Source organism: Tupaia chinensis, unplaced genomic scaffold, assembly GCF_000334495.1.
Source record: "Tupaia chinensis unplaced genomic scaffold, TupChi_1.0 Scaffold144602_1, whole genome shotgun sequence".
NCBI classification, from domain to species: Eukaryota; Metazoa; Chordata; class Mammalia; order Scandentia; family Tupaiidae; genus Tupaia; species Tupaia belangeri.
The window spans coordinates 1,596,271-1,608,771 of NW_006204462.1; the positions used below are offsets into that span (position 1 = coordinate 1,596,271).

Genomic DNA, 12,501 nt, shown 5'->3' on the forward strand with positions numbered 1-12,501 from the left:
TAGGAAGCAGGCTTTGTCTGGCAGCTCCTGAACCAGCCCCAGATCAACAAGTGCTGGGATTTGTAGCTTTGGGGGGGCATGACAGACGGACGGGCTGACAGCACAGGACAGAGGAAACTGCCAAGTGCAACAGGAGCAGTACAGTGACCCTGGGCACGGGTGTGCGACCCATGGGTGTGTGGAAGCACCTCACCACGTGGGGAGCAGTCGGCCAAAGCCGCTCTCACGGGGCTGCCTCCTCCCCAGCGCTGAGGAGTGAGGGCAGCCCTGCAGAAGGGCATCTGGTCTGGGATGCACACACCCACACGGTGCAGCCACAGCTGTTTCTGCGAGGCTTCACCTACCGCCGGACCAGCGTGACTGCTGGCCTGACACCAAGTCTCTCCCTCCCTGGGAGACCCCCTGTGCCCTCCCGCCCTCCCATTACCAATCTGCATTGTCATTCTGGGTGATGTTCAAACAGGTACTAAAGGTCAGTTTGCCCCATCTTTAAAAAAACTATCACCTGAAACCCATCTTCAGTGATAACTCCCCTCACCTTTAACAGGCATTAGTGACTCCCTTGGTTTTTCATTTCAGTCCTGGTAGGAACTTATCCCTAAGAGGAAGGAAAAACAACGCTATTTTAAGGCCAAAAAAGACATGAGAAAAGTATTTTCCTGAAGTGAATGATTTTTAAGCATTGTACCTAAAGTAACACAAAACATAAAAAATGGACAATGTGTCTCCATTGATAGAGCAGAAGCTGGGAACCAGCAGTTAGCATAATGGCTGTTGCTGGATTCCCACGTCGTCGACCGCGGTTTGCGTCCCGGACCCGGTGGCTTAAAACTCACGCCGGGCGTGTGTGCGTGCGTGCCCAAGATCCCGAGAGGAGAATGGAGAAGGGATTGTGGCGTGACCATCCCCCCAGGGGGTGATTTCTCGCTTTCTGTCTCTATGTCTCTCTCTGTCTGTCTGGCGAACGCACGCACCCTATAGTGAAAAACCTCTCAAAGAAAAAACAAAAAGGATAGAGCAGAAGCCCAATGTGTCAATGTCAGAGCGAATGATGCACAAACAGCGGAGAAATTAACGTAGCTAATGACCACTGAGACACAAAGGCTGTTAAAAATGAGTCATGACTAATATGCTTAATAGCAGCATAATATAGTAATAGCTTAAGAAAAATAAAAACCGACAATAAAATATTATGAATATTGATTGACTGGGACACTAGGCTGCATGAATCTCTCCAGTGTGGACTGTAGCCCAAAGATAAAGAACACAACAAAACCCCAGAGAAGGCAGTAACTGAGTTAAGGTCACATCATCAGAACAGGCCCAGGTCACCTCAGCAAAGTCCCAAACCACCCGGATAAACAGGCAAGGCAGGGCACACCCGCAGCTGGGCTGCCCGGGAGGATGAGGCAGGAAGAGTCCAAGTAGCCTGTTGCTGGATTCCCACGTCGTCGACCGCGGTTTGCGTCCCGGACCCGGTGGCTTAAAACTCACGCCGGGCGTGTGTGCGTGCGTGCCCAAGATCCCGAGAGGAGAATGGAGAAGGGATTGTGGCGTGACCATCCCCCCAGGGGGTGATTTCTCGCTTTCTGTCTCTATGTCTCTCTCTGTCTGTCTGGCGAACGCACGCACCCTATAGTGAAAAACCTCTCAAAGAAAAAACAAAAAGGATAGAGCAGAAGCCCAATGTGTCAATGTCAGAGCGAATGATGCACAAACAGCGGAGAAATTAACGTAGCTAATGACCACTGAGACACAAAGGCTGTTAAAAATGAGTCATGACTAATATGCTTAATAGCAGCATAATATAGTAATAGCTTAAGAAAAATAAAAACCGACAATAAAATATTATGAATATTGATTGACTGGGACACTAGGCTGCACGAATCTCTCCAGTGTGGACTGTAGCCCAAAGATAAAGAACACAACAAAACCCCAGAGAAGGCAGTAACTGAGTTAAGGTCACATCATCAGAACAGGCCCAGGTCACCTCAGCAAAGTCCCAAACCACCCGGATAAACAGGCAAGGCAGGGCACACCCGCAGCTGGGCTGCCCGGGAGGATGAGGCAGGAAGAGTCCAAGTAGCAAGACCCTGCCTCTTAAAGAAAATGGAGGAGAAGGTGAAGACTCACTGAAGTGATTGAAAATGGATTAGGACAGGCCAGCAGGTGGCATGGTGATTAAGGTGCTGGACTTCCAGAAGGCCAACCATGATTAGAGTCCCAGACCTGGAACTTGCTTTCCCTCTCTCTCTCTGGTCAAATTAAAAAATAACAAATGGAATTAAATAAATAATTTAAAAAATTTTAATAACAAATAGAATTAAATATTAAAAAAAAGATAGAGTTCAGACAATAAAACATTTGGTTGAGCCAAAAGGGTACTTAGAGTTTACAAAGTTGGAGGTCTTAGTGCTTTGATTATTTGGCACAAAGAAAAATAAAGAAATTAGCGCGGTAAAGGGGAAAAAAAGGGAAAAGAAAAAGAGGCGGCAAAGTGTTATTTCCTTGCCATTTTTAAATTTCCCAACTGCAAGTTCAGCTATTCATGAGCAATCCCACAAGTGGATATGAACGATGGCACTTCCGCTGGGGCATGAGTCTGAGCCCACGGTGAGGTGGTCGCATAGAAAGTCACCTCAGGGAGGTGCCTAGGAGATGTCCTGGCATCCAGCCCTAAGACCTGCTTACCCGTGCTCACACAGACTGCAGACTCTCCCAGACTTCCGGACACTCACCAGCACAGTGTGCCCTCTGACCCTGAGCACCGTTTAAGCCACCTAGACCTCCGTGTTGTGTGGACATCAGTGTGCCCTCTGACCCCGAGTGCCGTATAAGCCGCCTAGACCTCCTGGTGTGGACATCAGTGTGCCCTCTGACCCTGAGTGCCATATAAACCACCTAGACCTCCCTGTGTAGACAGAGACAGAGAGGTTGAAATCACCCCCCAGGGGGGATGGCCACATCACAATCCCTTCTCCTTCATTCTCTTCTTGGGATCTTGGGCACACGCACACACACGCCCAATGTGTTTAAGTCACTGGGTCCAAGATTCGAACCGTGGTTGACTACATGGAGTTCAGAGACATAGCCATTACACCAACTGCTGGTCCTCACTTTATCAACTTTAATAGCTCTTTTTACCTTTTTTTTCATTGCCAAAGGGTACCTGTACTCGCCACACGTCTGTGTGGTCACATCTGAATCCCTTCTCCCCTTTTTGACACTGTGGGGACTCAGGGCACACAGGACATGCCCCTCAGGATGCCGGGTGACTTTAAACTGTGGTCAGCTGATGGAGTCCAGCTCCTTTCACCACTAGGCCATGGGCAGCCCTCATTTTGTTTTAGAATTGGTTACGATCCAGTTAACATCTAGTGGTCTCTCCTTACATATACTCAGGTAAGCACTCCCTGACGAACTCCACAGATGGAAATGTAGTTTTAAGCAACGAAAATATAAGATTTGGTAGAAAATATTACTTGACTTTATTAACCTTACTTATAATATTGAATCCAAATGTAAAATTAAGTGGCAACCCCTAATTTTAAATCTACTTTAAAGCATGGTCTCTCAGATTTAAGAATTAGGGTAGAGGGAACCAGCAGTTAGCGTAATGGCTATGATGCTGGACTCCCATGTAGTCGACCGTGGTTCGCGTCCTGGACCAGGTGGCTTAAAACTCACACCAGGCGCGTGTGCGTGCATGCCCAAGATCCCGAGAGGAGAATGGAGAAGGGATTGCGGCGTGACCATCCCCCCGGGGGGTGATTTCTAGCTTTCTGTCTCTATGTCTCTCTCTGTCTGGCGAGCGCACACGCCCTATAGCAAAAACCTCTCCAAAAAAAAAAAAAAGAATTAGGGTAGATATGTCACAGGAGGGGCAGAGCCAACCAATCAAATCCAAAGCCCACTGATCTATGTACATGTTGGACAGTCTGAGCCCTTGGGAAATTCTTCTAAATACATTTTTCCCCCCAACTTCCATTAGTCTTCTGTAGTTTCGTTAGCCAGACCCTATGAAAAGAAGTGTGGGCGGCCAGGCCCGAGCACTTGACGAGGCCCTGACCAAGGCTGAGCCTCACATGCAAACCTCACAAACCAAGAAGAGGATATTCTTAAAATCAGAAGGCTAGAGAAAGCCTACCTTCTAATCTTTTCTGAATTTTAAGGAATGGTTTGATCTAGTGAAGTTAATGTAGAAATACATTCTATTTTTACATCAGTAAGGTATGACATTCGAGGAAACTGCCAATAAAATTTTGCATTTGAAAACTAAGGGAACACATCTTGGACATCCTAATTCATAATATAAAATGCAGTTCTAAGCAGGAAACGTTACTGTGTAACAGACACTGCTTATATCCAAAGTGCTGGTGACAAAAACCCCATGTGCCCCGAGAATCTGTCCGTGTGCACACACACATACACACATGTCTGTATCTATCTGTAACTATGGGATTTCAGGGGACAGGATGCTTGACGCTGCACTGCGGGACTGCAATGAGGACTCTGCTACTGCTCTGTAGCAGCTCTGAGGACAAGGATCCCAGAGGGAAACACAGTCACTTTCTGGGATGTGGCATCTGCGGAGCCGGAGCACCCTCTACTGGTAAGGACGAGGACACACTTGTCAGCTGTCCCCCGTGCATCTTCTCGTTGATGCGGAGTTCACAGCCGTCCTGAAGCATCCGCACTGCGATCCGGGCAATGTTCTTAGAGTCGTCCAGACCACTGTGAGGCCGCCCATCATAATCCATTCCGAGTTTCTCAAGCATTATTGTCAGTTTGGTCTGGCTTCTGGGAACCTGAAAAACGAACCACTTGGTAATTCTTTACTGTCCTAGACTGCAATATAAGCCACAGTTAAGTTGGGGAATAAGAAACTAAGAATAGCTACAGCTGAATCAGGTAGGAAAAGCGCAATACTCATGGTTAAATAAAGCAAATTCTCTGAGCTAAAACATAGCTACAACAGAGTTTATAAGTGAACAAATTATTCATACTTTGTACTGTTCTGGACATTTAAGTTGAAGATCCACCTGAATTTTAAACAGACAAATTATGGCATTTTCTAGCAATGTACTGCTCTATACTGACAGCATCAAATCTCCTTAGACTGAAGATAAAGAAGATCAACAAGGGGACCAGCAGGTGGCATGGTGGTGTGGGTGCTGGACACTCCCACAGGCCAACCACAGTTCGAGTACCGACCTGGCGGCTTGCTTTCTCATTTTCCCTCTCTCTCTGCGTCTCTCTCTCTCTCTGGTCAAATTAAAATAACTGAATGAATAAATAAAATTAAACAAATAATTCTTTAAAAAGAAGATCAAGAAGGGAAGGTGGCATCGTGTACTGTTTAAAACCTGCTCTGGGACCAGCAGACGGTGTGATACTTACTCTGTTGGACTCCTATGCAGTAAACCACGGTTCAAATCCCAGATCCAGTGGCTTGAAATTCACACTGGGCATGTGTGTGTGTGCATGCCCAAAATCCCAAGAGGAGAATGGAGGAGACGGGATTGTGGCATGGCCATTCCCCCAGGGGGTGATTTCTCCCTTTCTGTCTCTGTCATTCCGGTACATGCACACACCTTAAAGCAAAACTCTCTCTAAAAAAATAAAAATAAAGACCAGCTGTTGATACATACAAAACCTTACAGTCTCCCCAGACCCTAAGGTGTCCCTCTACTTCTGAGAATCACCGTCAGGTTCCTGCACCTCCCTGTCAGGGAGACTTGCTGGGCTCTGGTCGGTGTGCGTCACTAGTGCATTAGAGCCTCAGCTACCATGTGGCCACTCAGGGTACCAGGACAATCATGAAGCAGAGAACCAACAGCACCTGTACTTAAACGGGAATACGGCAATGCACTGCAGGTCTCCGATTAAATGTCACTTAGAACACCCCGCTGGACAACGAGGTGAGATGGACCGATTCCTAGAAACACATACCTACCAAGACTGAGCACCAAGAAATCACAGCCTGAACAGACACACCTAGGAGGAGACGATGAGTCAGTAATCACAGCCCGCCTGACACAGAGGAAGCCTGAGGCCAGAAGGCAGAGGCCAAGTCCCCTGAGTCATCAGCAACCACCCTTCTCAAACTACGCCAACACTGAAGAGGAGGAACTCGTCCGGACCCGCCCTGCAGGCCAGCCACTCAGAACCCGCCCTGTAGGCCAGCCCTGTAGGCCAGCCGCCACTCAGAACAAAGCAAAAGCACTGGAACGAAAGGAAGTTCCAAACGAGGCTCCTCCTGGGTGTCCTGATGAGAAGCCCTCCACGACACGCGTGACCCAACTCAGCACCTACAGACTACAGGTCACGCCAGGGTTTGTCCCTGGAACGCAAGGCTGGCTCAGCAAGTGAAAATCAACCCAGAACACCACACTGACAGAATCTGACAGAATTCAACCCCGTCTCATGATAAATGTTGTTGAAGGAATTAAAGACGCCAATAAACGGAAAGACACCCACGATGATGGATTAGAGGACTTAATATTGTCAAAATAACAGTATCCGAAGCCATCTGCAGATTCAATGCAATGCACAGTAAAATAGACCAAACAATAGTTTTTGCAGAAATAGAAAATCCCATGTGAAAGTTCACATGGAGTCTTGAGGAGCCCCAAATAGTAAAAAAAAAAATCTTGGAACAAAAAGAATAAAGCTGGAGATTTCATGCATCATTTTAACCTCGCTGTCAGGGACTCCTGACTTAATGACCATGGTCTGTTCCTACGAGTAGGTGTTGGAAGAGCTTCACGGCAGAGGTCTCGTGGGCAACAGCTGCCCAGCAGCCAGCACACGACACCGCACCAGACTAGCGCAATGCTGCCCACACAGAAAGCAACAGTCACATAAACCCAGCCTAAGCGGTTCATTTACTCAAAACACTGCTACGGGCGCACAATAGAGATTTATGAACGACCCATGGTCTTCTTGCTCACGAACTGTGTACGGACACCAATGAACTGCGGCACATGGCCAGACGGGCAGAGAGGATGCCCGCTGGAGCCCTGAGCCTGAGCGGTCATTAAACAGGCAGGTGACAACGTGAGGAGTGCTGTCGAAGCCACAGGACCCAAACGCAGGTGCCCAGAGCAGTGGGGCAGAGTACAGGGTCTGGAGAGACATCCTCACACGCACAGCCACCGTCAGCGTTTCCCTTATCTCTTCCATGAGCGAGGGAGAGAGACGGCAGCAGTGCGGTCTTGACACCAACGCACCCTCAGCCTCAGCCAGCCTGGGTCTCGGCACAGACACACCAGTGTCCGGAAGAGGCCCAGACAGAGGCCCGGAGCTCCCACAGGCAGCTTGCAGGCACCACACCCACCATTGCACCAGCAACGGCCACACAGATAGGTCTGCTGACGGGGCGAGACCACTCCATAGGCAGACAGCCATCTCAGCACACGTGCTGGGGTACTGGGTTTCCACTCAGAAGAAACTGGACCCTCACCTCCACATAAACCGAAGGCCTTAAGTTAGGATCCAAATTTATAAAACCACTAGAATAAAAGGTGGGGGAAAGCTTTCTACTAGCATTGCATTTGATGATGCTTTCTTGGATATGACACCAAAAATGTTGTCAATAAAAGAGAAAATAAGATCCATCCAAATTTAAAAGCTTTGGTGCATATCAAGGGCATTATCGACAGAGCAGAGGCAGCCCATAGAGGGGAGGGCGTGTGCAGTCACTCACCTAATAAGCAATTATTAGCCAGAATGGAGAACTCCTTTGATTCAACAAAAACCTGATTAAAAAACGGGCAAAGAGTATAAATGGACATTTCTCCAAAGATGTTATGCAAATGGCCAATAAGCACATGACAAGATACCATCACTCAGTGTTAAGGAAATGAGAACCAAAGCCAACTGACAAGAGAGCCTTTTTACTTCTAAGAGAGATTTTTGCTATAGGAGGCTTGCGGAGACCGAGAGGCTGAAAGTGAGAAGTCACCCCTAGTGGGATGGCCAGGCCACATCCCTTCTCCTCCATTCTCCTCTCTGGATTTTGGGCATGCACACATGTGCTTGGCGTGTCTTGAGCCACCAGGGGTCTGGGACTCAAACCATGGTGGACTACTAGGAGTCCAGCAATGTAACCATTAACGCCATCTGCTGGTCCCAAAATGGAATTTGTTTTTAAATTAATTCTGTCGGAGGACACGTACCCTTCTGGAGAGCTACAAGAGCAAGGAGCGAGGTGTGAGAGAGCACAGCCTGCGGGGCGTGGTCATGCCATAGACGCTTCTCGATTTCTCCGTCCTCTCAGGATCTGGGCATGCACACGAACGCACCCAGTGTGTGAGTGTGAGTGTGTGTGTACGTTAGAGAGAGATTTTTGCTATAGAGTGTGTGTACTCACCAAAGAGACACAGAGAGATAGACAGAAAGTGAGAAGTCACCCCCCACTCCCCAGGAGGAATGGGCTATACTGCAATCCCTTCCCTCCATTCTGCTCTCAGGATCTTGGAGACAGACAGACAGACAGACACACACACACCTGGCATGAGTTTTAAGCCTCCAGGTCCAGGACTCAAACCGTAGTTGACTATGTGAGAGTCCAGCGATGTAATCATTATGCCATCTGTGGATCCCACTCAGTGGTTGTTTTTTTTCAAGCTGCCAGATCCGGGACTTGAACCTGCAGTTGGTCATGTGGGATCCAGCCTACTTAGCCAATACACACCTGGCAGCCCAGTCATTATGTTTTAATTGCTGGGATCTTGAGCACACACACATGCACTTTGAGTGGTTTTCAAGCTGCCAAGATCAGGATTCACACCAGTGGGCCAAGCGGGAGTGTCTGAACACTCTACCACAGAGCTGACCCTGGCCATTGTGAGAAAAACAAAACAAAACAAAATTGACAATAACAAGTGCTGGCCAGGATGTGTGGGCAGGAACCCGTGTGCATTGCTCATGGCACTGTAAGCTGGGCAGCTGCTGTGAGACACCCCAAAGTTAGGCAGTCAGCGCCCAGCCCCGCAGCCCGGTACTGAGCATACACTGGGACCGGGAGCCGGAACTGGACCTCAACCTTGGACAGCCACGTCACAGCAGCACTATTCTAACAGCAAAAAGGGGCCAGACCACACGTCCACCACGATTCCAATGGATTTAAAACCTGGTATGTAATGAGAAAGCACTGGGCTTTCACAGACAGGAAACTCTCAAAATGGAGTCTTACTGTCTCAGGAAGCACGAACGTGGGGCACAACGGAGGCCAACCTTGAAGACATCCTGTGAGTGAGGGGCGCTGCACACAAGAGGACAGCCCCTGAATGGCACCTGGGGAGATGCCGGCCAGTCGTGTTCACAGAGCCAGCCAGGGCGTGGGAGGCCGGCCCCACAGACGGCACGGCGCAGTGCCGAGCTTCGGCTTTGGAAGACGGGAGAGCTAGATGTGGCTGGTGCCCTGTGTGGAAATGCAGGTCGTGCACCCGCGGGGCCTGCCCGTGACACCTGCTGAGGTACTCAGTGCCATGTCTGCTCTACCAAAGTGAGAAGCCTCAGATAAAACAAAACAGTCCCGGATGACATCAAGTCAGGTTAGCTTTACTAACAAAGGCCAACTCATGCCATTATGATTTTTACTATTTTTTTAAAAATGCTTTAACTGCCAGAGGATACACGTGCTTGCCAGAGAGAGAGAAAGCATCCCCGAAGAGGTGTGGCCACACTGAAACCCCTTTTCTCCGTTCCTCCCCATCAGGGTGTCTGGGCACACATGCACATGCGCCATGTCCCTCACAGCATTAGGACCAGGATTCAAACCACTGTCAGCCACACAGGATCTGTGCCCCTGCAGAGCTAAGCATGGGGCCAGCTGTCCACCATGATTTGTTTTTTATTTATTTTATATTACATTTCATCACATAGATCTTTACAGTGAATAACATTTTTTTCAGCACAATTACCATCGTATCAGTCAAGACAAAGACATCACTATCCACATCAGCAGCAGCAAGGAGCTTTTCATTTTTTTGTCAGTTAAATGTACTTTTTTCGCCTTCCCGTTTCCCTCCCTCAAGTCCCCACCCCTGTATCACCCCATCCTTGCTATCTCTAGTATCTACCATTGCCTCCCTGCTACTACACCCTCCAAACTTTCGGCTTCTGCCACAGAGCGCAGACAATCGGTATGTACTGAGCGGGGTCATACAAAGTCTGTCACAGTCTGGCTGGCCTCACTTACCCCGGAGTCTTCCATATTCATCCACTGTGTATTCAATGTCAGGGTCTCCCTGTTTTTATGGCTGAGTAGTGTTCCACAGACTACATGTGCCACATTTTTTTCAGTCCAATCATCTACTGTTGGACATTTGGGTTGATTTCAAGTCCTAGCGATTGTAAAGCTAACACAAACCAAAGTGAGCACCATCATGATTTTTTTTTTGGAGAGGTTTTTGCTATAGGGCGTGTCCGTTCACCAGAAGGACAGAGAGAGACAGAGAGACAGAAAGTGAGAAATCACCACCCAGGGGGATGGCCACGCTGCAATCTCTTCTCCTCCATTCTCCTTTCGGGATCTTGGGCACGCATGCACATGCGCCCAGCATTGAGTTTAAGCCACTGGGTCCAGGACTCAAACTGCGGTTGACTACATGGGAGTCCAGCAGCATAGTCATTGCGCCTACTGCTGGTCCCTATTTCTTTTCTTTCTATTTTTTTTAGGAGAGATTTTTCCTATAGGGCACATGTACTTGTCAGAGAGACAGAAAGCGAGTAATCACCCCACCCCCATCCCCTGGGGTGGTGGCCATGCCACAATTCCTTCTCCTCCCCAAATTTTGGCCATGTGCACACATGTATCCAGCAAGAGTTGTTTTGTTTGTTTGTTTGTTTTTCAGAGGTTTTTTGCTATAGGGCGTGTGCACTCGCTAAAGACAGAGAGACAGAGACAGAAAGCGAGAAATCCCCCCCTGGTGGGATGGCCACATCGCAATCCCTTCTCCTCCATTCTCCTCTCGGGATCTTGGGCACACACGCACATGCACCTGGTGTGAGTTTAAGCTACCAGGTCTGGGACTTGAACCAAGGTCAACTATGTGGGAGTCCAGTGATGTAACCAGCATACCATCTGCTGGTTCCCCCTAAGAGACTTATTTTCCTAATTTGAACATAACTACCTTGGAATTTGCAAACAACTACAACATGATCCTTTTCTATGAAAAACACTTAGAAAGCCACAAGTTCCTCCACATCAAACCTAACAATTATCTTTAACAGTGTAATTAGTAAACATAAAAAGTTTACCTTATAAAAGTTTCCATATGACTTTCGAATATTGATCCACTTTTTAGCAAAAGAAGGGTACCTGAGCCTGCTAAGCTGGCACTGCATGTTGAGGAACTTGCTCATGTCCCACGAGCTGGTAAATCAAAACAGAGAGAGCTGGTAAGGCGTGTGCCACGCCATCGTACGCTGCACGCTATGTACAATGTCCACTTTCTCTGTCACAATCGCATGTTAACTTCAGGCTGACACAATTAGCTTGTTTCCTACAAAATACTAACTCAAAAATAAACTTTAAAAGCAAAAAAAGAAAAAATAAGTTGAATATATTAAATTTTATTTACGAACTAATTATTAAGCTCACCTTGACTGTTTTTATGGTTTGATCACCTGGGAAGACTTGTGTTTTGCTGAGTATTTTTTCTAAGTCTATAACTCTACTAGGAGTGGCAAGTGGTGTGGTGGTTAAGGCGCTGGACTCTCACATGGCCATCCATGGTTCAAGTCCTGGACCCGGAGGCTTGCTTTCTCACTTTCCTCCTTTCTCTCTCCAAATTTAAAAATAATAATAATAAATAAAGTTAAATAAATAACTTTAAAGAATAACCCTACTAAACTTACTTTGTTGTTTGATAGAATGCACATGTGTTCAGCAGAGACAGAGAGGGAGAGGAGAAAGCACCCTCTGTGGGGCACAGACACACTGCAATCCCTTCTCCTGTTTCTTGCTCCTTTCGGAACTTGGGGCACACATGTACTAGAGTGTTTCCCAAGCCATCGGATCTGAGACTTGAACCGCACGTCAGCCATGTGGGATTCAGGTGCCTTAACTATACCACCATTGAGCTGGCTCATGTAAAAATTTTCTTTTTAATGGCAGATTCTTAATATTAGTAAATTCTCTGAGGGTATGCTTTGAAATAAAACAAAAACTCAGAAGAAACAAAAGCGACTGGTACCCAGTGGCTGAAACCCATCAGATGTGCTACAACACTCGTCACACCACAGTCATTCCACCGCAAGGACACGGACAGCGTAGTGTGGAGACCAGCAATCACACCCAGCTCTCCTTGAGCATGAGGGGTCACAGACATCGGTTCCTGTGTGTGTCAGCGCTCTGGCTGCAAAATCACAGAGTTTAAAAAATCCGTCCCAGGGGCCGGCAGGTGATGTGCGGTTAAGGTGGCTGGACTGAACTCCCACCTGGTCAAATGTGATTCAAACGAGTCCCAAACCTGGTGGCTTGCTTTCTCA

At 47.8% G+C, this 12,501-nt stretch overlaps 1 protein-coding gene and 1 long non-coding RNA gene across 4 annotated transcripts in view; both read right to left on the reverse strand.

The window, feature by feature from the left end:
• The window catches only part of LOC106733727 (uncharacterized), a 10,410-nt gene extending 9,613 nt beyond the window's left edge, over window positions 1-797 (reverse strand). The window contains exon 1 of the long non-coding RNA XR_001369650.2: window positions 539-797. This is a non-coding gene — a long non-coding RNA (uncharacterized LOC106733727). The remainder of the gene's footprint in view (window positions 1-538) is intronic.
• A 3,213-nt stretch (window positions 798-4,010) lies between these two features.
• Window positions 4,011-12,501, reverse strand: part of ERI1 (exoribonuclease 1) — a 20,243-nt gene continuing 11,752 nt past the window's right edge. For all 3 annotated transcript variants that reach the window (XM_014583705.2, XM_027767755.1, XM_027767756.1), the window contains 2 exons: window positions 11,269-11,383; window positions 4,011-4,808 (listed from right to left, as the gene is read on the reverse strand). In XM_014583705.2, coding sequence (XP_014439191.2) covers window positions 4,566-4,808; window positions 11,269-11,383 — 358 coding nt within the window. In that variant the 3' untranslated portion in view covers window positions 4,011-4,565. The remainder of the gene's footprint in view (window positions 4,809-11,268; window positions 11,384-12,501) is intronic.